At 42.8% G+C, this 21993-nt stretch overlaps 2 protein-coding genes across 2 annotated transcripts; one reads left to right on the top strand and one right to left on the bottom strand.

The window, feature by feature from the left end:
• Positions 1-1767: 1767 nt before the first annotated feature.
• Positions 1768-13297, top strand: ifngr1 (interferon gamma receptor 1). The gene is made up of 7 exons (XM_069665873.1): positions 1768-2075; positions 7134-7251; positions 8680-8861; positions 8996-9147; positions 10091-10262; positions 11008-11138; positions 11223-13297. The coding sequence occupies exons 1-7, from the start codon at positions 2012-2014 to the stop codon at positions 11607-11609; spliced, it is 1206 nt and encodes a 401-aa protein (XP_069521974.1). The 5' UTR covers positions 1768-2011; the 3' UTR covers positions 11610-13297.
• Positions 13298-14093: 796 nt separating this feature from the next.
• Positions 14094-21558, bottom strand: ltv1 (LTV1 ribosome biogenesis factor). The gene is made up of 11 exons (XM_069665165.1): positions 21419-21558; positions 20800-20931; positions 20271-20489; positions 19873-19960; positions 19388-19520; positions 19088-19304; positions 18775-18902; positions 18553-18689; positions 16855-16907; positions 16516-16716; positions 14094-14952 (listed from the first exon to the last, which is right to left on the bottom strand). The coding sequence occupies exons 1-11, from the start codon at positions 21419-21421 to the stop codon at positions 14842-14844; spliced, it is 1422 nt and encodes a 473-aa protein (XP_069521266.1). The 5' UTR covers positions 21422-21558; the 3' UTR covers positions 14094-14841.
• Positions 21559-21993: the final 435 nt, after the last annotated feature.

Genomic DNA, 21993 nt, shown 5'->3' with positions numbered 1-21993 from the left:
CATTTTTTCAGGTTGCTATGGTAGCGACTGTGGTAGCAGTTGTGGTAGCAGTTGCCACCATCTTGGGTTTCTGAAGCTAAAAATCAACATCTTTGGGAAGGCGCGTAGAGCTGGAGAGGAGCTGGAGGTAAGGTTACCTGAAATTATCATGCTAGCGGTAGCTTGATTAGCAAGGTGCATCCATAGCTCCTGTTTACTGTGAGAATGCTAATTTTGGCGAGTGAAAAAAATGATATGCACTTGGCTAAAAAATAAACAGCTTTTCTCAATCACAAGGTAGCAACGCCCTGAAGCTAACTTGTATTTTGTTTGTCAAATGCTAATTTTGGCTAGCAAAAAACTAACAGTGGAAAAAAAAAGAACAGTGACCTCTTCAGAGTGTCTTTTAGTGCAACGCTGAACAAGACATTTTCAAGATTGCTGTGGTAGAAACTTGACAATAACAAGGTAGCCAAACACTAAAACCTCCCAGTTGTGAGTTTTGCATTGCATTGCATACTGTGATATTACTAATTTTGGTGACCGAAAGAACAAGATGTACTTACCAAAATAAGGGTTTCATTTAGAACAACCAAGCGCCAAATACCCAACAATACATTATTAAGGTAGCTGACGTTCACAAGGTAGCTAAGCCCTGAAGCTACCTTGCATTGTGGTTGTTGCAATCTTGGGTTTTTGGAGCCAGAAATCGACACATTTGGGCAGGCGCGAGGAGCTGGAGAGGAGCTAGGGGTAAGGAAACCATAATGGAAGTTTACTATAATATCAAAATGGCATGCTAATTTTGGCGAGCAAAAAACTAACATTATGTAATTTTAAGAAGAAAATGAAAGACTCCTGGATATTTTAGGGCAATCAAAACCTGAAGAAAAATCTTCCAGGTTGCGGTAGTAGCAGGTAGCGCAATAAAAATTGGAGAGGTTGGACACAAGCAGTTTCTGGGAAACATCCAGTGAATAGCGAGCTGTTAAAACCTCTAAAACGGTAAGAATAACATCTTAAAGGTATTTTTAAAAATGGAATGGGTGGAAAAATCTGAAAGACAAGTTTCACAAGATTCATACCGCTTTTCATACGAATTTCAGACACATTTAGACGATAAAAAAGAGAAACACGTTGCAAACGGGAAACAGGGCTTATAATTTACAAAACTGAACAGAAGATAGAAAAAAATGTAAGATTAATTTAGCAGATAACAAAGGAAGGGTTTTTGTGCTACAGCTCTCAAAATAAAGGAAATATCAGGGTGCGATCTGAAGATGGCGACAAACACCAGCTGGTTTACCTGTAAACGGCATTTACAAAACCGGAAATCGAAGGATATTGTAATGCTTGCTTCAAAATAAAAGCTTCTGTTAAATGTGAGCTGTGAAATACTTTACTTTTTTTTTGTTTTTTTACTTTTTAGAGCAGTAAAACTAAAAACACCATAAAATATACTTTTCTTTATTTTATCACAACAATGGGGTCATACAATTTTATCTTTCTGCAATTGTATTGTCCTAAGGTTTGGTAGCCTGCTCAGTTAAACATTACTTTTTCTTTCAAATTTATATTGTATTTTTATTTCAATTAAATATTCCTTTGTTCTAATTTTCACCCATGTTTCATTTATGATTTTTTTGTGAGTTGTATTATGTAACTCATGATTTCTTCAATTAAACCTTTATTTTGAAAACAACGTCCGCGTCGTCATGACGTCATGTAGGTGATTTTCCTGATTGCTCAGGTGAGGCCTTACAGTTCTGCTTCCTCTGAACACCCACACACGCCGGAGGATGTGTTTAAATTGTGACTCAGTCCTCTCACTCGGTTTTCTGGGGAAAGTTGGATAAAAATCAGGAACTTCGCTGCCGAGAAACTCCACAGTGTTGTTACGTCACGTGTGAGTTTCTGATGTGTTTCCAATGACGGCTCGTTTGGGGTTAGTTCATTTTATTTTGGCTGCTCGCTGTTGAGGGAGACGGGATTTTTTGACGGTCGTTTGGCTGACAGTTTGAAGGCCTGAGCCATGCTGCTGGCCGGTGCGTTCACGGTCCTCATCCTTGTGGTCAGCGGAGTTTCTACTGGGATTGGTGAGTAGTTCGACTCGGTAAAAGAACATATAGTCTTTTGTGCTGCATTGTGACTTTAAAATAAAATATAGAGAATACGTTTTATATGAGATCTTAACACATGTCTAAAAATACGTAAAATAAAAAAAAACAAGAAGAAAAGTTATATATATATATAATATACGGATATTTTACTGTTCATACTTATGAATGGCTCTTTTTCTGATATTCTAGAACATCACGAAGAAAGGGAATATAATTTTATACTCCAAAAGCATCTACAAACGCACAGAAATGTACAACAGACTATGTAAAAGGGCTCTGTACGTTAAAGAAAACACTTAAATATAGGCTACCAGTTGATTTACCTTTGTCAAGGCTGTCAGATCTTTTAAATATATTTTGTGAAAGAAAAAAGGAATCTGTAACTTAAGTGCAGTAGCGTCATTTAGGAGTTTCTTTTGGTGGCAGTTATTAAGTATAAATTTAATTTAAAAACAAATTTTATTTTTCCTAGAAAGTAGACCTGAAAACTCTAAAGACTCACTTTTTATGTAGATTATATTTATTCTAATGATTGAATGAAAATTGGAGGATAACTCTCTAATGAAAGTATAATGTGGTTGATACATAATGAATAATGTTAGACTTTTCTTCATGTTGGCTGCAGCCACAGCTTCCGGGTCATTTGCATGAATAATCTGCGTCTAGCTTTCTAAAGATGTTGTTCAAAGCACAGATCATCTTGTGCATTTTATATCGTAAAATGTTTGAAACTACGTGCGCTGCGATGAAGAGAGGCCCACTCTTCATTGCTCCTAAGTCAAAACATCCTGCCCCAATTACAGAACACCACGATTTTATTTCTGTTGTTCTAGAAGGCTGCTTATAAGAGTCTGACCAAAGCTCTGGACCACATTAGGAGAGGGGAGAGCCTGAGAAATACTTCAGGATCCACTTGAAACAAACAACTGAATGCATGTGGGCGAGGCCTGTAGTAGAAAGCAGGGCCTGGGGTTAGCGAGGTAACTCACAGTTCCTAAGTCTTCAAGTACCTGCTGTTTGGCATGTTAAACACAGTGCCAGTGTTTTTACAAGTCGTCCCTCCTGAATGATTTTGCGGCTAACTGCTAGCTGGAGCTTCAAACAAGCGCCGCTTTACAGATCCTGCAGGTGATCCTTTTCTTTGCAGCGTTGAGGCTGAAATGCTTGTTTACCTGTCACTTCCTGGTCGCTTTTGTGCATGTGCAGCTCTCAGCAGAGATGGTAAGGACGTGGGATGGCTCACCCCTCAGCTCCGGAAAATGACACAATTCATTGGCAACTAATTTTGTCCTCGTTTTATGTTGACAGTGTCGACTGATTGTTGCACCCCTTGTGTACTTGAAAACATATTTCTAATTCATTGCAATAAATGCAGTCTTTAGCGGCATGTTCATTGTTATGTTCAGCCCCTATAAATCACCGCCCACTGACCATTAATTCTGTTGATCCCGGAAACCAGTGAGCAGATCCTCAGAGGGAAGGAGGGCAAAAACAGTTCAGAGACCAACAAAACGCCTTTAACTTTAACTGTGATGGATTATTTTTAAATAGGAGAGATAATCCCGTGATCGATTTCCTCCTCAAACAGAGACCGACAGCAGCGCTAAAACCTTGTGCTTGTTGCTGCAAAGCCTGTTTGATAGCTAAAATAAATCAGGCTCAAACTGTCATGAATACTGTGAGACTACATCTGAGATCCATATTAATATTAGGGACTACACAGATATAATTATAGTCAGATCTGTTGTGCACTGATGATAGTGTTTAAGTCTTAACGTACCCGTTAGCCAGGTCTGTTATTTTTGGCCTGCTGTACCACTGCAGCCGTGTTTCTTTCAGGTTTATGCGTTTAACTTCTTCATATTTGTGTTATTTTAACGTTTGGTTAAGTTTGAGAAATATGTTGCTCAGCTGACAGCACACTGGTCGATGTTTGAGATGGGTCTTAAGCTGCTAACTTCACCTCTTTCAGGTCACAGTGATTCATAAGTTGGCAGACTGCTTTAATCATGGAAAGTTTTGGAGTTGACACATATTTCTACGTAATTTCATCAGAGTGTTTCTGGCTGTCCCTCCTCTTTCTGGGAAGATGTGTGTGTAATGTAGTTCCTGTGTAGACATGAGCACACACACATACATACATATATATATATATATATATATAAATTCCACCCCGGAGGTGGACATCGTGTCGTTGTCATTTCCTGTCTTTGTTTTTTTGCCGTTGAGTTCACGTTGAGTCATGCCTCCTGAAAATGATTTCATGGTCTGCAGTTTCTTCCCGCTCGGATCATAAGGTTTTGTTATCCCTGTTTCATATCCGATCGAACTAAAGAATGATATATTAATAGGATCAGGATAATGACGTGACTAATACCTGCTCACGTGCGGTATTCCAGGGAAAACCGGTTGTTCTCTTTTGTCTCTGGAGATTTTTTTTACTCTCATTCTACAGTGGAGGCTTCTTCCACTAGGACAGCACCAGAGAGGGCTCTACATCTCCACTGGAAGGCCAGGCTTGAGCGCTCTGTATCAGGTCATCCTGAAGGGCCCTTACATCATGTTTTATCTACTTGAAAGGCCTTACTGAGGGCGCTAAACCCAGAGCGCCCCGCATAACCCTTTGTCCTTTGGAAGGCCAGGCTTGTGTGGTCTGCATCCCTAGAGGGCCCTAGATTGTGCTCTCTCCTCCTGTAAGGCTCCATTCAGGGCGCTGAATCACATTTACCCACCTGAAAGGCACCAACGAGGGCCCTACATTACACGCCCTCCCTTATAAACCCCCTGCATCGTGTTTTCTCCTCTGGAGGGCCATTCTAGAGCACCCTGCACCACATGTGTCCACTGGCACCCATAAGGGCCGTACACAATGTTTTTCCTTCTGTAATTTCACCCTTAAAGGCCCTTCCTCACCTTTTCTCCACTAGACGGGACCCCTAGACTACCTTAAATTGTGTGTGTCCTCTTGTAAGGCATTATTTAGGGAGCTACATCTCAATTTCTCCCCTGGGATCACACCGTCGATGGCCCCAAATTGTGCTTTCTCTTCTGAAAGGCACTACTGATGTCGCTGAATCACTTTTTTTCCACTTGAAAGGCAAAATTCAGGGCAATACTTGATGTTTGTTCTGCTGTAAGGGCACCAAAGGGCCTCACATTACATTTCTCCTCTGGAAGGCCAGTGCTCTGCTCCGCTGGGATGACACCTTTAAGTAGTCTTTTCTCCACTTGAAAGGCACTACTGAGGACGCTGAATCACAATTCCTCTAACTGAAAGGCACCAAAGAGGGCCTTACATGACATGTAAAAACACTCCACAGGGCCCCGCATCATATTTTCTCCACTGCAACGGCACATTTATGGCCCTTAAATCATGTTCCCTCCACTCTTCAGGAACCCTAAAGGGCCCTAAATAGTGTTTTCTCCACTTCAAAGGCACTATGAGGCTGAACCCAGAGCACCCTGCATCACCCTTTCTCCATTTCAAGGCCTGTCTTAAGGGCCTTGCCTCACATGTTCTCCACTGGGATGGCACCATAGAGAGCCCTTAATTGTTTTTCTCCTCTTATAAGGCTCTAGTGAGGGTGCTGAATCACAGTTTCTCCAGCTGCAAGGCATGGACGGGCTGATTAGAGGGGCTTGCATCGTGTTTTCTCCAGTGGAGGGGCACTTCTCCTGAGGTTGGGAACAAGTGCCTTAATGTACCTTTTTACAAGGTAAATAGAATCAGCAAGTTCTCAGGCCTTGCTGCTCAACTATTATTGGTTAATCATCACTTTGAAGAGCTTTGATTCCTGCTGATATCTGCCTCCTCACAAGATTAGAAACAGGTGAAGCAGTAGGTGAAGATAATGGGAGCTGACTGGTGGAATGCTGCAGAGCAACTACAGTGATACTTTATGTACCTGTTGTTGCGTCCTTGTTGCTGCCTCACCTGTCACCACCGTCCTGTTATCATGAGGTACAAAGGGTGAAGCATTAAAGACGTGTTCAGTGGAAAGTATGCTGTGCACCACTCCCTGGCGTACAGGTGTCACGTTTGTTCCTCATCTGGCTCTGTCCGTGTGTGAAGGTGTTATTTGTGTGTGGCCTTGGTCCTTGAGAAATTTAGCAGTAACTGGAAGCAGCCTGCTAACTTCCTGATCTTTTGTACTTTGTGTGTAGTAATGCAAAACAGGAGCATGCGACACACCTGCTGGTACAGGCTCTCGAAACAGTAACATTGTAACGTGTAACGATTACAGTTTGAAGCCATTTCTTGACCAACTCTTTTCAGACGCGCTCAGACAGACGACAGACCGAACAAACTCTTCTGCGGTTTGGAAATGATGTCATTTGTTTACAGTCTGCAGCTGATTTCACTGATTGTACTTAGTTGCCTACATATCGTGGCAATGTGCTCATGAGATTTCGTGTGGATTTCTTCGCACCTCTGTTGTGCACTAGACCTTTCAGTATCATGTGTTACACAAAATGTGTTGGATCTGAACTAACCGTTAAAGTCGAGCTGAAACGGCATTTCGAGAGTATCTAGCTTCCGTATCGTGACGTATTACCGAGTGAAACAGGACGTGCAGGCGGGACATATCATTAGAGGGATTTGATTTGATCGTTGAGAAGTGGGCGTAGACAGACGTTCTCCACAGCGCAGTAGCTAGCTAACTGACCTCTGCGGCTAAATGTTGCAGATTGATTGGTTGAAATTGTTTGGTGCTAACTTACGTAAGCACGCGTGAAATTTAGTTTTACTGGAAGAAAAAATGAGTTTGATATAAGAATACGAAGAAATGGATTCTCTGTATTTTTTTTGGCCTATATTGTCAAACAGATGCACAGTGTTACCGGGGACGTGATCTAAAAGGATTAAAATGACATTTTTCATTTCACCTCGACTTTAAATAAAATTGCTGTTTTTGTCAATGGAGCCTGCGATGGATGGAGCGATCTTCCTTAAAACAAAATGTCCATTTCCCATTCCAGTGTGTGTTAATTAACATGTCTATTTATGCGTCTTATTTCTTTTTATTTTTGCAGTTCTGCCTCCAACAAACTTGACTGTGAGCTGCCATAACCTGGACGTCACAGCAAGGTGGGAGTACAGCAGACAGCAGCCACAAACCAGGTTCAGGGTGCACATCAGAGGAGCTGCTGGGTGAGAATCAACTACTCTGAACTTTAAATAGGGACATACAACTTTAGTAACACAAGTCAAGAAATGTTTTCTAGTGGTTTATTTAATTTTGAAAATCCCTTACACGGTGAAACAGAGCACACTTTCTGTCTAAACACTGGGGATAAACGGTTCAGTAACACACAAGTGATGTTGGTTCTACTTTATTTGTATTGTAACGGCTTCATTATTGCATTTATTGATCATTTAAAAGTTATAATCTCGAGGATCTCAGTTTCGTTCTCTTTGGCGGATCCTGTGGTGATAAACGGTAATTGCGGGAGCACACGTCCCAGATATCCAGACAGTGCTGCATGTGTGACGTCCACGGTCGGCTCCGGTTGTAACTCTTGATTTTCCTGGCTGACGGTCGCTTTCCTTTTCAGACTGTTTGCTTCATCTGAGCGTCGAGTTTGTTTCTTCTTCTTTGGATTTTCACTTCTTGTTGAAGTTGTATCTGTAGTCATCCATCTTTTCTTTGTTTGTTCAGCCATAGTAGATTACTGTTTACTCGCAACACTTGCAGAGAGCAGAAAAGCAGCCGCTTAGCTCCGCCTACCCTCTCTGGCAGACCAACCACTGCTGGCTGATGGGAAACGTGTCACTAACTGGGCGCCGCTTGAGATTTTTTCCAGTCTGTAATTCTGCAGATGCAAAGGCTTTCATCAGCGGGCCACAGGCTCAAACATTATTGTGTTACCTCATTCAGCGATAGATAGATACTTAACAGACATTTATTTAAATGAAAATCTGAGACCTTCACTATCATCACTTTATGGATGCAATATACTTCGGCAATAAAACACTTGAGGTTGTGATGTTGTACTGAATATCGTCACGTCTGTGATTCGGTCGTAGGTACGAGGCTGCAGGCCGAGTGCCGCAGATAATCAAAGCTACAACAGCTAAACAAGCAACAAACAGTAGTAAACAGTAATAATCAACAACAGATAGTTTTTTGCTCCACAAAGGGTTCGATCAGACAGAACGCGTTTTAGCAGCTGGTGGCTTTTTGGTCTTTGTTTTCAATGAGAGGCTTTCTGCGCGCTGCTTTTGCGTTTCGTGTTTTTCCGCTCTGAGCGCCTCGAGTTGATAAAACTCAACTCAAAGCAAAAAACCGCCCGACGACATGGGCGTTTTTTCTGATTGTCCAATCGGATGAAAGGAGAGGCGGGCCTTCTGTCAGTTTACAATATAACGGTGAGGTTAATGACAGCTGATGATTCGGTGGTTGCCTTAACAACAGTAGAAAAAAAAGGCGTTGCGAGCTGCTCTTTTTTTTTTCTCCTGCATTCTGTGTCTACGGATATTTAATGCTTTTATTTTGAAAATATTGTGTGTTTCAGTATTGTAGCAGCTTTTGCGTCCAGCTGTCTGACTGGCTTTCTGTTTTTTGGTTTCATTTTCAAGAGAGTATCAGAACGAAACCACTTACCACCACTTCAATCTGAGCCACTTCGTCTGGAAATCTGAAGAGCGCTACAGGGAAGTCCATGTTGTCACCGTCACAGCCGTACTGGGAGGAGAGCAGTCCAAACCAGTTCAGTCTAACACCTTTACCTTTAGCGATTCAAGGCCGGCTGAGTTAAAATGTAAGTGGTGTGATTTCCCTGTAAATCCGATGTGATGAATGGAGTGTGGTTCAAGAGGATGTTTGAGCTATAAATCGAAATTACTCGTCCTTCTTTGTCTCGTAGAAATAAAACGAAACAATTTCTCTTCTCAGGTAAATTACCTTTCCCTCCTGTCGATCTGAAAGTGGACGATTCAGAGGCCTCAGTGACTTTCAGAAACCCTCTCCACTTCTACAGACAGCTGCAGCAGGCGGAAAAGCTGGACAGTGTCTCCTTTGAATTCGATGTCACCACTGCAGACGGTGTAAGTACAATCACGTTTTAAATATTTGGTATTTGAAGAGGACACAAACTTCTCTTTCTGTATTCTTACTGGATGTTTGCACAGAAAACAGGAAAATAAACACAAAAGATGCTGTGAAATGTATTCAAGGAATGATCCTCCTAATGAGTTTATGGTCTCAGTCTCTAGTTTCAAGTCTTCTTCAACACAGCATGATGTTCATTTAGTCACTGATGCTCCCATTGAGAGTCACACAGACCAGGAAGAGGGGAGGGTTTAGGGCGGGGCTACCTGTGATTGACAAGCCTGACAAGTGCTACTCATGTTGGACCTCTCTTTAAATAACAGAACAAAGAGTCGGTCTAGACCTGCTCTTTTTGTAAAGTGTCTCGAGATAACTCTGGTTATGATTTGGCGCTATGCAAATAAAATTTCATTTGATTGATTGATTGAAAAGCTGCTTGGAAGGCAGCCTATCAAGTAGCAGCTATGCACGTCCACCCTTTTGTGGCGACTTTATGATTCAAAAGTTTCTACCGCGGCAAGCTGAAAACGATGTACTAAAAACCATCGAATGTTCATGTGTCTGTCTTCATTATGTGAAGTCTGTTTGTCGCTAACCGAAATTAGCATCAAATGAATGCACTTTGCTCATCAAGCTAGCGCTAGTGCTGGTTAACCCCTCCTTCCCCTCAAGCTCCACCCTCTTGTCCAAATATGGTCACTTCTGGCTCCAAAGATGGCGACGGCCAAAACGGCAAACTTGAGGCTTTTAATACGTAGTCCACAAACCAATGGGTTAGGGGGCTATGTCCACTTCTTATATACAGTCTGTGGTCGACCCATGTAGGCTAAAAGACTCCGAATATCTGTCTCCTATCCTGCAAACATTTTAAATTACAGTGCCATAAAGAATTGTCATGAAATCCACTTTGAGATGTTCTCTATGTTCTGTGACCTTCAGAAAAGTGTAACACACACTTGCCCGGTGGATCAGGAAAACTGCCAACGTGAGGTCTTATTCCCTGAGGATGGGGAGAAGTGCGTCACGCTGAGGGGATGGCTGTACAACATAAATGTCGGTCGCAATGTGGCGTTCAATGAGACGGGCCCAATCTGTCCCGATACATCAGCCGGTAAGTCCGTTTGTGTAAATGTGCATTGTGTTGAATCCAATACTTTAAACCTGATTGAGGCAGTGGTAGAGCAGCAACTCCTGTGTTCTGCAAGGTAATATTACTGTTTTTGTCAATGGAGTCTGGTGGCATTGAAGAGAGCGATGTAACATCTGTTTCGTTATGAACAAAAAGGATCATCTAAACCTGTTAAAGGTCTATCTCAGTAGGGATCCTTTCAGTCATCTTATAAGACATTAATTGACCTTAAGCTGTTTTCTGTAAAAACACCAGACTCCATTGACAAAAACAGTCATTTTATGTGGCAGGACACAGAAATTGCTTTTGTTCTACTGCCTCGTTTAATCAGTTTGTTATTGTTGTGTAGAAGATAACACCTTAAAACACCAAAGTCACACAATAACACAAAAAACGAGCCGGTGAAGGCCGCAGTAGACTAGAAACTCCTGTGTTCTGTGAGGTAAAACTGCTGATGGAGTCTGGTGTGTGTGCAGAGAGCGATGTAACTTCTGATTGTGGTTTTAAGAAATCCTCTTCCTCTGTAACAAAAAGGTCTGTCTCTGTAGGGATCCTTTCTGTCATGTTTTCACACACTTAGAAGAACAATCTGAGCCTGTCAGTGGACACGCTTTGATCGGGCAGTTGTCGTCAAGGATGACGTTGCAGCCATCACAGCCTGTTTCATGGTTAAGAAGAGTTTCTCTTGAAAGTGTTCAAACAAATAAACTATTTTTTTTTATTGCAGATGTCCTTGTGATTGTGTTTGTTGTACTGCTGTCCAGCGTTGCCCTCATAATCACTGTGATAACAATTTGCATCTGTCTGACAAAGTCCTGGACGATCAAGAAGAATGAACCCATTCCACCCATGTCTCTGGTAAGGTGTCAAATAAAAAGGTGTAAGGTGTCAGTGTTTTTTTTGGTTTTTAAACCCTTGTCCTATCCTTGTCTCTTCCCACAGAGGCCTGTGCTAGTCCACAGGGAAAAGTATTGTACCGTACCAGAGGAGGACTTCAGTGTAGTCAGGCTGGTCGAAAACCCGCCCCCCCGGAGCCCTTCAGTCAGCTCGGATGATGACGACCTGCAGGGAGGCGGCGACGGCTCCAACGTCAAGCATCCTGATGGTTGTTATGCGGACGGGGGGCTTTTAGAGAACAGCCACCAGGAGCTGGAAGCTGGATACAGCAGGGAAGATGATGACTCTGCTAATGACTCGGTGAAAACAGAGTGTGTTACGATTGATTTGGAGGAAGAAGAAGACCAACAAGAGGAGGAGGAGAGGTCACCCTATGACTGCCCACACAATCTGCAGTTTGACGAGGATGATGGAAACATGGGCACGAGTTAAAAGATGAAACACCCATTGGACGGCTTTCTTTAGGGATTCAAAGTTTGTGTAAGGGTGGTTTTAACTTCGGTAATCCAACACTCCTGTCGCATGTACGTCAGGATGGACTAAACCAGGACACTCAGGAAAATGGTGCCTTGCTCAAGAGACTCCAAGAAACTCAAGTCCTCCTCTCCATCCAGAGAGAGATGGTTCAGGATTTTATGCGACCGCTGCTTTCACACCTTGAAAAAACTTGTCAGTTTGCCTTGAAGCCAATTTAAGGAGAATAAGGGGAAAAGTCTGATTCTTCAAAGAACTGCAGAGTGCCTCCCTTTTATCTCTTTTTAAAAGCTTTTTAAGCTGCTGTTTGACTCAGGGAAACAAATTGTTGATCTTATCCATAGACTGTATAAAAGATGGACGACATGACAGCTCTCTATCGCCCCAGTAGTGCAGATTATTGTCCACAAAATGCGTGTTTGTTGACTATTTTGATCGTCTCAGCAGAAGCTCGTGGTTGTGTGTGCAGCTTTAAGGAAAGTGGCTTGTTTTTATACTATCCAGCATTTATGGTTTTGTTATTTTTATCCTCCGTCCGACTACAATAACTTCTAAAAGCTACTTTAATAATGTTCCTTAAATAATAATCCAGAGAACGCACCTGTTTTTATAGAGAAGCTTTGTTTAGCAGAAAGCAGTTTCAATACAAACAAAGAGAGCCTTGCAGTTAAATCCTTTTAAAGTAATTGTTTAAAGGGATAATAAGTTGGATATTTTCACACAACACATTCAAACTGGGCCCCCCCTCCTGGACTCTTCGTCACCAGAAGCTCACTCTCACTCTCTCGTGCGAGAACACGCCCACCCTGCCGAGCTAACACCGACAGCATCACAGTGACCTTTGCGCTAGCATGCTGACAGCCGGTTAGCCTGTCCTACCAGGCTTGAGGCACCTACCTGCCCAACAGAAATACGGCCGACTCTGCATCGCTCTCTCGCCATGTTCGCCGGTCTGAATGAGGCCCAGCTGCTAATTTGAACCACTCCCACTCTCACCTGTACGCTGTGATTGGCTCAGGGAACCACGACAGCGCCCCTCCTGAAAACGTCCCGTGCAAAGCAAAACAACAGAATAGATGCAGAGGGAAGGGTCTCACAAGGGTCTGCACACACACTCACCAACACACATGTATAGAGGCCCAGAAGGGATGATTATATTTGTAGAAGTCTATATCCTACTTATTATACCTTTAAGCATTTTAAAGAACTCCAGTGCATCATTGCTGCAAAAATCTCAGACTAATCGCTCTCACTCTCGAGTAAGATACGACCACATGATGTACATGCCTAAGAGCCATTGGAAGTAAGACTCTTCCTGGTTGTTCTGACGAGGGTTTTTCTGGACTTTCCTTCCTGGCAGCAGACTTGAAGCTGTAATAAATACCTTTCAATCTTACTGGCAGTGCCACACCTCATCAACGCCACAGAGCTGTAGTGATCAGTGTATTGCTCTGCAACCTGTAAAACAGGCTCTGTAGGCGGTGTGTTGTTCAGGTGTTCACATGAAGGCTTGTTTACATTACATCCGGGTCTCCCATTTTTTTACTGATGGATTTGTTTAACCACATGTTCAATATGTTTTTACCAACAAGAATACATTTTAATAAATTTAATTTAATTACTCGTTTGCCAAATACATTTTTGTCTCTGATACTTCCTCAATTTACATATTTCCTGTTAAAGATCCAAATGTATAAAAAAGTGATGTGTGAAGTGTTTGAATGCCTCCAGTAGATTCAGGCTGTAATGTCTGCAGTGTCATCCTTTGGGATCAAAGGTCATCCACTAAAAGTTCATGTTTCCACTGACAGGCTCAGATTGTTATTCTAAGTGTGTGACAACATGACAGAAAGGATCCTACAGAGATAGACCTTTTTGATGAAGTGATAATCTGGAAGATTTTCATGTAAATAACGTTGTCGGACTCTTAGAATAACAATCTGAGCCGGACCGTGGAAACAAGAACTTTTAGTGGATGACCTTTGATCAGATGCAGGGATATATATATATGTATATATGTAAGGCTCAGAATTCCGTTTAAAACCAAATTTTGGCAGTGAAATAAGTTCCCTTTTCTACTCTTTACATCCTGTGTGTTTGTGTGGAGTCTGCATGTTCTCCCTGTGCATGCGTGGGCTCCCTCCCACAGTCCATAGACATGCTCGTTAGGCTCATTGGTGACTCTATATCGCCCGTAGGTGTGAATGTGAGCGACAGGTTGTCTCTCTCTCTGTGTCAGCCCTGTGATTGACTGGTGACCTGTCCAGGTGTGACCCCGCCTCTCGCCCAACGACAGCTGGGAGAGGCTCCAGCCTGAACATGAAACATGTTGCTGGTGTCAGCTGATGCTTAAATAAATATCAGTCAGATGGTGACCAGTTCACCTGCAGAGTTTCAGTATAGTGTGAAGAGATCAACATGAAACATCACACACATAGCATTTGTGTTTTTATTAAAGAGGCATGAACTATGTTGATATTTCCCAAATATGTTGAAGTTTTATGTGAATCTTGGCAACGAAACGGAAACACAGAAATCTAAGTGTTGGAACGATGAACCTCCATGTTCTGAAGGCTGTTTCTTTCATGACCAGAAAATAGTCCGTTACACCGCCCAGTGTAACCGAGTCATCCTCTTCACACGCGTTTCTGGAGCATTTAAACAGAACTGAAGTTGTTGTCTATAAATTAGCTTTAAAGATGCTTGTAGGTGCATGGTTGTAGCTTAAGTCTGAGCCAGACAAGACGTTTCTCTTTGTTGTTGTTGTGCTAAGCTAACTTAGCTGACGGCACAGACAGACGTGAGAGTAGTATCCATCTTCTCATCATCAAAGTGTTTAACAGAATAATGGACGAGTCTAAAACTGCCAGAACTCTAGATGTTACATCAGGATGTGATCAGAGGACGAGTAAACAAGATGATCATTTCAAATCTGACTTTGGTACAAAACTGTTTGTAATGAAAACATTTTATTTCACTACCCTGCCTTCATTACATTTTAAACTGTTGTAACAGCATGACCTGGGCTGGACTCCTTAAACATGATGATGAACCCCAGAAGAGCCTCTCAGCACCCCGTCAGTCCTGTTGTTCGGGGTATTTCTCCTCTGACGTGAAGAGCGCCGTGTCCACTGATGGAGCGCTCACAGGGTAAAAAGTCTGTGCAGGCGGAGCGCCGGCTGTCCGCTCGCTAAAGCTTCAGGCCCTGAACGTTTGTTCTCAGGTTCAACATCTGCTTCTCCTGTCGGACTTTTTCTTCTTTGAACGCCATCTTGTTGGCTTTCTTCTCTACTCTCCGCTCCTATTCAAACACAGAAGAAGAATTTAACGCACTGTATTGAACAAATTATCAGTCAATTATCAAGTCCAAGTTAGGACTTTACAGGAGCTTTTTAACACATTCAGGAGGACGGTCAGAAAAAAGACTCCAGGTGGGGAGTGAGTCTCGCCTCAAGTGAAGGAGTTTAAGTATCTCGGGGTCTTGTTCACGAGTGAGGATAAACCGGATCGTGAGGTTGACAGACAGCTCGGTGCAGCGTCAGCAGTAATGCGGGCGTTGTACCAGACCGGGAGCTGAGCCTGAAGGCAAAGCTTTTCGATTAACCAGTCGATCTACGTTCCAACCCTCACCTGTGGTGATGAGCTTCGGTAGTGATCAAAAGAATGAGGTCGCGGATACAAGCAGCCTAAATGAGTTTCCTCCACAGGGTGTCTGGGCTCAGCCTTAGAGGGAGGGTAAGGAGCTCAGACATCTGGAGGGAGCTCGGAGTAGAGCCGCTCCCTCATATTGAAAGGAGCCGCTTGAGGTGGATCAGGTATCTGATCAGGTATCTGATCAGGTATCTGATTAGGATGCCTCCCTGTGGAGTTCTAAGCTGAATCCAAAAGGCAGCTGGACTCGGTTGAAGTTCTTGAAGACTTTCACCTCTCATCCGAAAGGCTTCTTCAGTTCTAACCGACTGGTGGACGGAGCGAGAAATCTAAGCCTCAGTAGGTCATTAGTATGCTCAAAGATGTGTCATCAAGGGTGAGTCGTTAACCACCGTTGCTTTTGGATTAAGTTTAGAATTACCATGACCTGGCATGTCCAGCTGGGACGAGGCCCATGGGCAGACCCAGAGCTCGCTGGAGGGATTATATATCCCGCCTGGCCTGGGAACGCCTCGGTATCTCCCAGGAGGAGGTGGAGAACGTTACTGGGGAGAGGGACGTCTGAGCTGGCTTAGCCTCCCGCCACCGCGACCCGACCCCGGATAAGCGGAAAATAATGGATGGTAAAATTAAGAGGAAAAATAAGTAAAGGAAGAAGCTGAGCGTTGCATTCTTTTGGGCCTAATTTCGGCATCATTTGGTGCTCTGGTAAGCATCTGAGGCAGCAGGACAGTGTGTGTGTTTATGGTAAAAAAGAAAACAGAGGAATAAGACGCGTCAGGCTTTGGGAGCACATAATACTTACATTAATTGTTGTTTTAGGGTCTTTTCTTTTGATTTTATGCAAATAAAAAAGTGGAATATCCCTAGAAGGCTTAAAATAAGCATCCTTAAACTTGTTTTTGTAATCGTTCCGTTTCCGTGCTCTCGTCTTCACTCGCTTCACGTGTTTGAATCCGGCGAGGCGCAGTAACAAAAAGCTGATTATTATCAGAGAGGATTTAGGAAGACTACATGTGGCGACAGTGGGGAGATTGTTTGTTGGTGTTATCAGGTCGACGTGTTTCATCAAACCACACCCGCAGAAGTTTTTAGTCTTTTAAAAACAGTCCGGGAGCTTTTTCTTTCACTTGAGAAAGTGAAACCACAACTGATGGACGATAAGCCAAACCTGAATTCTGCAGAACAGAAGGATCATCTCTTCATGTCTCACCTTGCGCTCTTCCTTGATGGCCTGTTTCCTCGCCTTCCTCTCCTCCTTGTTCTCCTCCTTGTCTCGGGGCTGGGTGGAGACTCGAGGCAGGTCCGAGTCGTTGATCCTCGTCATGCGCTCCGCCTGCTTGGTGGTCAGGCCTTTGGCGGGAAGGACGTCCAGAGGGATCCCCGTCCTCTGGGACACACGGATCGGCTTCGGCTAAAGGAAACACACACACAGGGTCAATCCAAGTCTCATTTTTTGTGCTACGACCCCCTTCAGTACATTTTTGCACCTTTTCCCATCATCTTTATTTAATTGTATGTATAGATTTACATGTTTAAGGTGTTTTCCTACCTTTTGTGGCTCCTCAATGACCTTGGGTCTGTTGTATATGTTGGAATATGTGCCTGGAGGGGACAAAAAACAGTCAAAATAAGACATAGAGCACAAGGGTCGTCATAATGTTCAATACTTTTCAATAAAATATTTTTAAATGATACAGTCTCACAAGTATTGTTTTTTTTATGGTATCGTGTCAAAGTTTGAAATTCCGGTCTCATGACAACCCTACAGAGCTCCACATCTCGGGCTGGGTGTAAAAAAACCAGATGTTTCCGATTCGAATTGATTCTCATTTGAATGACCCAATATCGATTCAGAAATCCTGAGATCGATCTTTAAAATGATGTGTAAAAACGTGTCTGATCGCTCACGTTTCTGAGCACCCCTGAACGCAGCATGAGTCAGCGCATCTCCCAGAAACACGGCAGTGAGGGAGACATGCCCGGACGCGTTTACTACTCTTACTATGGAGACATCAGTGATCGACGACTCTTTTCACCGCGTGTGCGTCCATGAACATGTAAGTTGCACTGATGTTTATGTTTCTCTCTGTTAGCGTCTCTTAGCGTTACAGTATGCCTTTCCCCGTATCTCTTAGTCTCGTGTGGTTTTGTTCTTCGCGCTGTGAGATCTCGTGGCCAAATGTCGCGCAAGTTGAACCTCAGTTCGTTTAATCGAAACAATGAGCCGGATGTTCAGACTGAAAATACAAACTGGAAAAAAGTTCAGAAGCTGTCTGATTGTTGACTGCGGTGTGTTTGTCATGCTAAATAAAAAGCACATGATGCAGCTTCTTTGGGGTCAATTCTTGTTGTAAACATTAAAAATGTTGATAATGCACCAGGTTAGAGGTGCAACGATGTAACTGAAATACCCCGAAACAAATCGATATCGAATCCGATCAGGACCTTGTGAATCAGAATCTAATCAAATCGAGAAATCCTTATCGATACCCCGCCCCAACCACATCTAAACGAGTTTCTTTCTAATCATCACGGCACAAAACCACACGGAGATACTTTAAAAACACAATCACGTACAATTCTTTAAAAGGCCAAATCTAATAAGAACTCCCAACAAACTTCATCACTTTAACTTGAAGAATAAATGTTGACTGAAGTGAGGCTGCAGGACACAAACTCTGTATCTACTCTATCTAAAGTCTGGAATTTATACATCACATTTAAATACTTTCAGTTTGTATGTTTTTATTCGCCGCATAAGTCGAACTTTGACCCGGTGAGCTTTACTGCCCTGATAAGACTTCAACCTTTGGCTCTAATTAAAGCCTTAACAGGTAAATAAACTGCAGTCAGTCTGAAACGGAGACTTGATTTAATGGTCAGTTTGAAAGAGCAAAGTTAAAATACAACCTGAGGTTTCAAACCCGCCGGTCCTTGTTGTTACACACATCATTAACTGTTCTGGGGTCATGTTACATCACGACTTGCACTGACTTGTAATCTTAATAAAATAAGTATTTTTATTGTTATTTAGATTATTTTTGGGGTCTTTTATGCCTTCATTCATAGAGAGGACAGTGGATAGTGTTGAAACAGGGGAAGCGAGAATGAGGGATGACACGCAGCAAAGGGCCGAGGGTGGGAGTCGAGCCCCGGGGCCGCCATGTCACGGAAATGAGGATTTCTGTCTGTAGCAGGTACAGCAAGTTTACATACAACTTTATAATTCAGAGGAAATTAAACTCACTGATGATGGTTTCACAGTCCCACTTCTCTTCTGGAGCCGCCATAACAACAGTTTCCATCTCCTCTTCCTCTTCATCTTCCTCCTCCTCCTTCAGGACAGGAAGTTCTTTGGGGCCGAGGTCATCGGGCCTCATGTATCTAACCCACAAACAAGAGATTCAATCATGATTCCACGTCTTAATGAAACTGTCCACGTCAAACTAAAAAGATAAACTGTGCTCACTCCTTCTCTTTCTGTATGAAGTAGTCTTTGATAATTTCCTCCAGGCGAGCGCTGTCCGGCTCGATGAAGCCCTCCAGCTCAGCGTTGTCCAGGGCGCCGATCTCGTCGTCATCAAACTGTTCGTAAAACTGAAACAACAGAAACAGTTTTTAAGTTTTCTCAAGCGAGCTCTGATTTAACACCCTGCAGAGAAACACACGAGTGAGACTGTTGGTCAGACTGCTTGGTCGAAATTGTGAGCAAAATCTAAAAGAGGAAGAGCAACTCATTTCAACGCGTGCAATCAGACAATATAAAAGAAGTAAAAACTCACTTTTTCGAAGCGGTCGTCCAGCAGGGTGAGCTGCTCGTTCCTCCTCATCACAGACGATGTCATCGAGTACTCTGTGAATCGACTCTTCGTCTCCTCGTCCATGAACAGAAACTCTCGCCCGCGGCCGCCTTCCTCCTCGTCACCTGAAAACCCGCCCTCAGAGTCGAAGTCGCCTTCCTCGTCTGTGTCCTCCCACTCTTCATCGTCGTCGTCACCTCTGTCAAAGGTCACAGACAGAGAGAGTTAAATGTCATCTGCTAATTGCTAATGTTTTATATTTTAGAAACATGTAACACTTACTCCATGCCCACCGCTCCACTCGAACTGGTTGCTTTGAGGATAAAATCATCATCCAGGACGTTTTCGGGGTCGTCGAAGTCAAAGTCTTCGTCCAGAGCAGCAACGATGTCGGGGTCCATGTCCAGCCGCGGTCCTGGAAGAAAACACAGACAAGACGCTGACATCTGAACCTGGACTTTAAAGCTGCTTTAGGCAACTTCACAATAACTGCAGGGAGAGAAAACAGCTAAAACACCAGCATGAGACTTCGGACCTGATGATTTTAAGTCTTAGTTTAAAGCTAAATTTGTACACGAGTCTGAATGCAGCACGAAACGGAGCTGAAAGCGTCGCTCTGTTTATTTAAATGTGGAAGTACGATAAAAAGCCTGTAAATATATCATGTTAAAAGGTGCTTCATCTAAAAGACAATATATAAACTGCACAACTCCTTGTTGCAGAGGCCGATAAAGGTCATAAACTACTTTAGCTGATGAGCTTCTTACCTGAGATCGGAGCAGCTTTGTTCAGAAGGCCCACCTCCTCTTCAAACTCTGAGGCAAACACAGAGGAGGGCAGTTTGATGGAAGCAGCCTGTCCGTCAAACACAACAGAAGTCAGTTCACAGCAGACCGTTTTCAATGTTAACTCGTTTTGTGCATGATGTGAATGTCAGTGAGTGAATCATTTACGGGGACCAACGACTGACAAGCTGCATAAGGAAGAGAAGTCTTAACCTTCCATCAGTTGTGTTATAATGTAATCCTTTAATCCTTAGTAATTTACTTCTCCGTATTCCACCAAACTTCACCGACTCTTTTAACAAGCAGCAACAAACATCCTTTGAGGAAACATCAAGCAAATATTTTCAAGTTTATCAAAACCAGCTCCGGAGTTAACTCGCCTGAATGGCCTTGTTTGTGTCATCCCCCTGCCCCCCCTCCTCCTCCTTCTCCTCCGCCTCCTCCTCCTCATCTTCATCACGGACATGAATTTGAGCGGGTCCTGACGCCACCCACTCAGACAGGCCTGATGCCTCCTTCAGGTGCTGCAGGTAATTGTAGTCATCGTCAAAGAAAACACCAAACTCCCTCTGCTCCTCCCGTCTCTTCTCTGTATCCACCTGAGAAACAAAAACATGGCATCATTTATTACAATATTTCAAAATCTGAAAAAAAGGTGATGATGTGTGGATAAACAAATCTGAGCAGCTGCGTGAGACTAACATGGCAGGACAGTAAAAGCAACAGTAAAAATCTAAAGCTTCTCTGACTTGACAAAAAGTCCATCACTCTTTGATTAAAAGCGGTTTGCAACTTAGAGACACATGCGACCTGTGTGACCTGGGGTCGCACGTTACTTTTAGTGTCACAGGACATTTAGGAGTCCTGTTCCATTTTGAACAGAGTGAAATAACAACAGTGAATCTGTACCTTGGTGGCAGGCAGGAGGACGTGCTGTGGTGCTTTCTCATCTGCAGCCAATGGATCCCTCTGACTTCTGTGGACGAGGTGAAAGGTCACGGCCTTCTTCTTTTCAATGAACGATTTCTTCTTTCGATGAGGCTGGAGGAGACAAAAACAGCGGTCAACCCATTGCTCTTCTTATTAGGAAATGCCTGGTATTAGATCACTGTATAGGCTTCTGTGTATCTAAAACGATCTAATACAACACTTTGTCTTTGCATCTTCAGATTTCGTGAACAGGATGAGCAAGACAAATACCAGGATATGTTAAATAACTTTAGGAAGGCCAGGCTCTTGTAAATCACAAGCGTCAAAGACAATTAACCTTAATTAACCATCAAATTTTAAGTACAGAGAAGTAAACTGCTGAGCTAGCTAGGTACAAAAACAAGAGAGAAAAAGGAGGACAGTGTACAATTTAAAAAGGCTACAACTTCCTAAATGTAATCATATAGCTATAAGTCAAACTGTCATTGAGTTAAAGACGGAATCTTGTACAAATACAGGGTTTTACTCATGGATACACAGCACTGACGTTAGCCTCTGTTAGCAACAAGCTAAGCTTACTTTAGAAATGTTAGCTTACCATTTTGAAACGGAATCTCTGTCGGTTTTCTTCGACTGGTCCGGTTTAAAGATCCTCAAACCTCAAAGTGTAGGTAGTTGTTGAAACAAATAACCGTTAAAATCCAGAAACTAGTCGTTGTTGTTGTGTTTCACGCCGAGTTCTCCTTCACCATGCTGCAGCTGCCATTTCTGGAAAGAACCATTTGGGACAACAACGGGGGGTTAAAAACGAAATTAATACATTTTAATATGGAGACAAAATATCAATACTTTTAATTATTAAGACCACATTCTTATATGTTAATGATCTAAATACATGTTGTGGTAGTCATAATGTAAGTTATGGCATTTTAGACTGTGGTTGTATTCCCTCGACGTTAAGATTTGATGGTATAGTCCAAAAGACTCTTTCTTTCTTATTAGAATGGCGGTAAGCTAACGAGTTTATAGGTGCATTACTGCCACCTGCTGGAATGGAAAATAGAGCATCAGAATTGACCAAGTGAAAAATAAATTCCAAAGAAAGTTAATTTAACGCTTAGGAATTTTCCGGCGCAATTTCAAGAAGATTAATATTTAATTTAATGTTGTTGT

The sequence above is a fragment of the Semicossyphus pulcher genome, unplaced genomic scaffold, assembly GCF_022749685.1.
Source record: "Semicossyphus pulcher isolate SPU_LCO1_2020_fin unplaced genomic scaffold, fSemPul1.0.p SCAF_17, whole genome shotgun sequence".
Taxonomy (NCBI): Eukaryota; Metazoa; Chordata; class Actinopteri; order Labriformes; family Labridae; genus Semicossyphus; species Semicossyphus pulcher.
Note: the sequence above shows the minus strand (reverse complement) of the source record. Positions and strands in the feature narration are given on the sequence as shown.

What these genes read in the sequence shown, in the direction of transcription:
- ifngr1 (XM_069665873.1), top strand. Translation starts at nt 2,012, where the DNA reads ATGCTGCTGGCCGGTGCGTTCACGGTCCTCATCCTTGTGGTCAGCGGA. An exon ending in CGGAGTTTCTACTGGGATTG is followed by an intron (nt 2,076 to 7,133) that starts GTGAGTAGTTCG and finishes TTATTTTTGCAG; the next exon opens with TTCTGCCTCCAACAAACTTG. An exon ending in ATGTCACCACTGCAGACGGT is followed by an intron (nt 9,148 to 10,090) that starts GTAAGTACAATC and finishes TGTGACCTTCAG; the next exon opens with AAAAGTGTAACACACACTTG.
- ltv1 (XM_069665165.1), bottom strand. An exon ending in AGTGGAGCGGTGGGCATGGA is followed by an intron (nt 19,305 to 19,387) that starts GTAAGTGTTACA and finishes GACCTTTGACAG; the next exon opens with AGGTGACGACGACGATGAAG. An exon ending in TGGACGACCGCTTCGAAAAA is followed by an intron (nt 18,903 to 19,087) that starts GTGAGTTTTTAC and finishes CTGTTGTTTCAG; the next exon opens with TTTTACGAACAGTTTGATGA.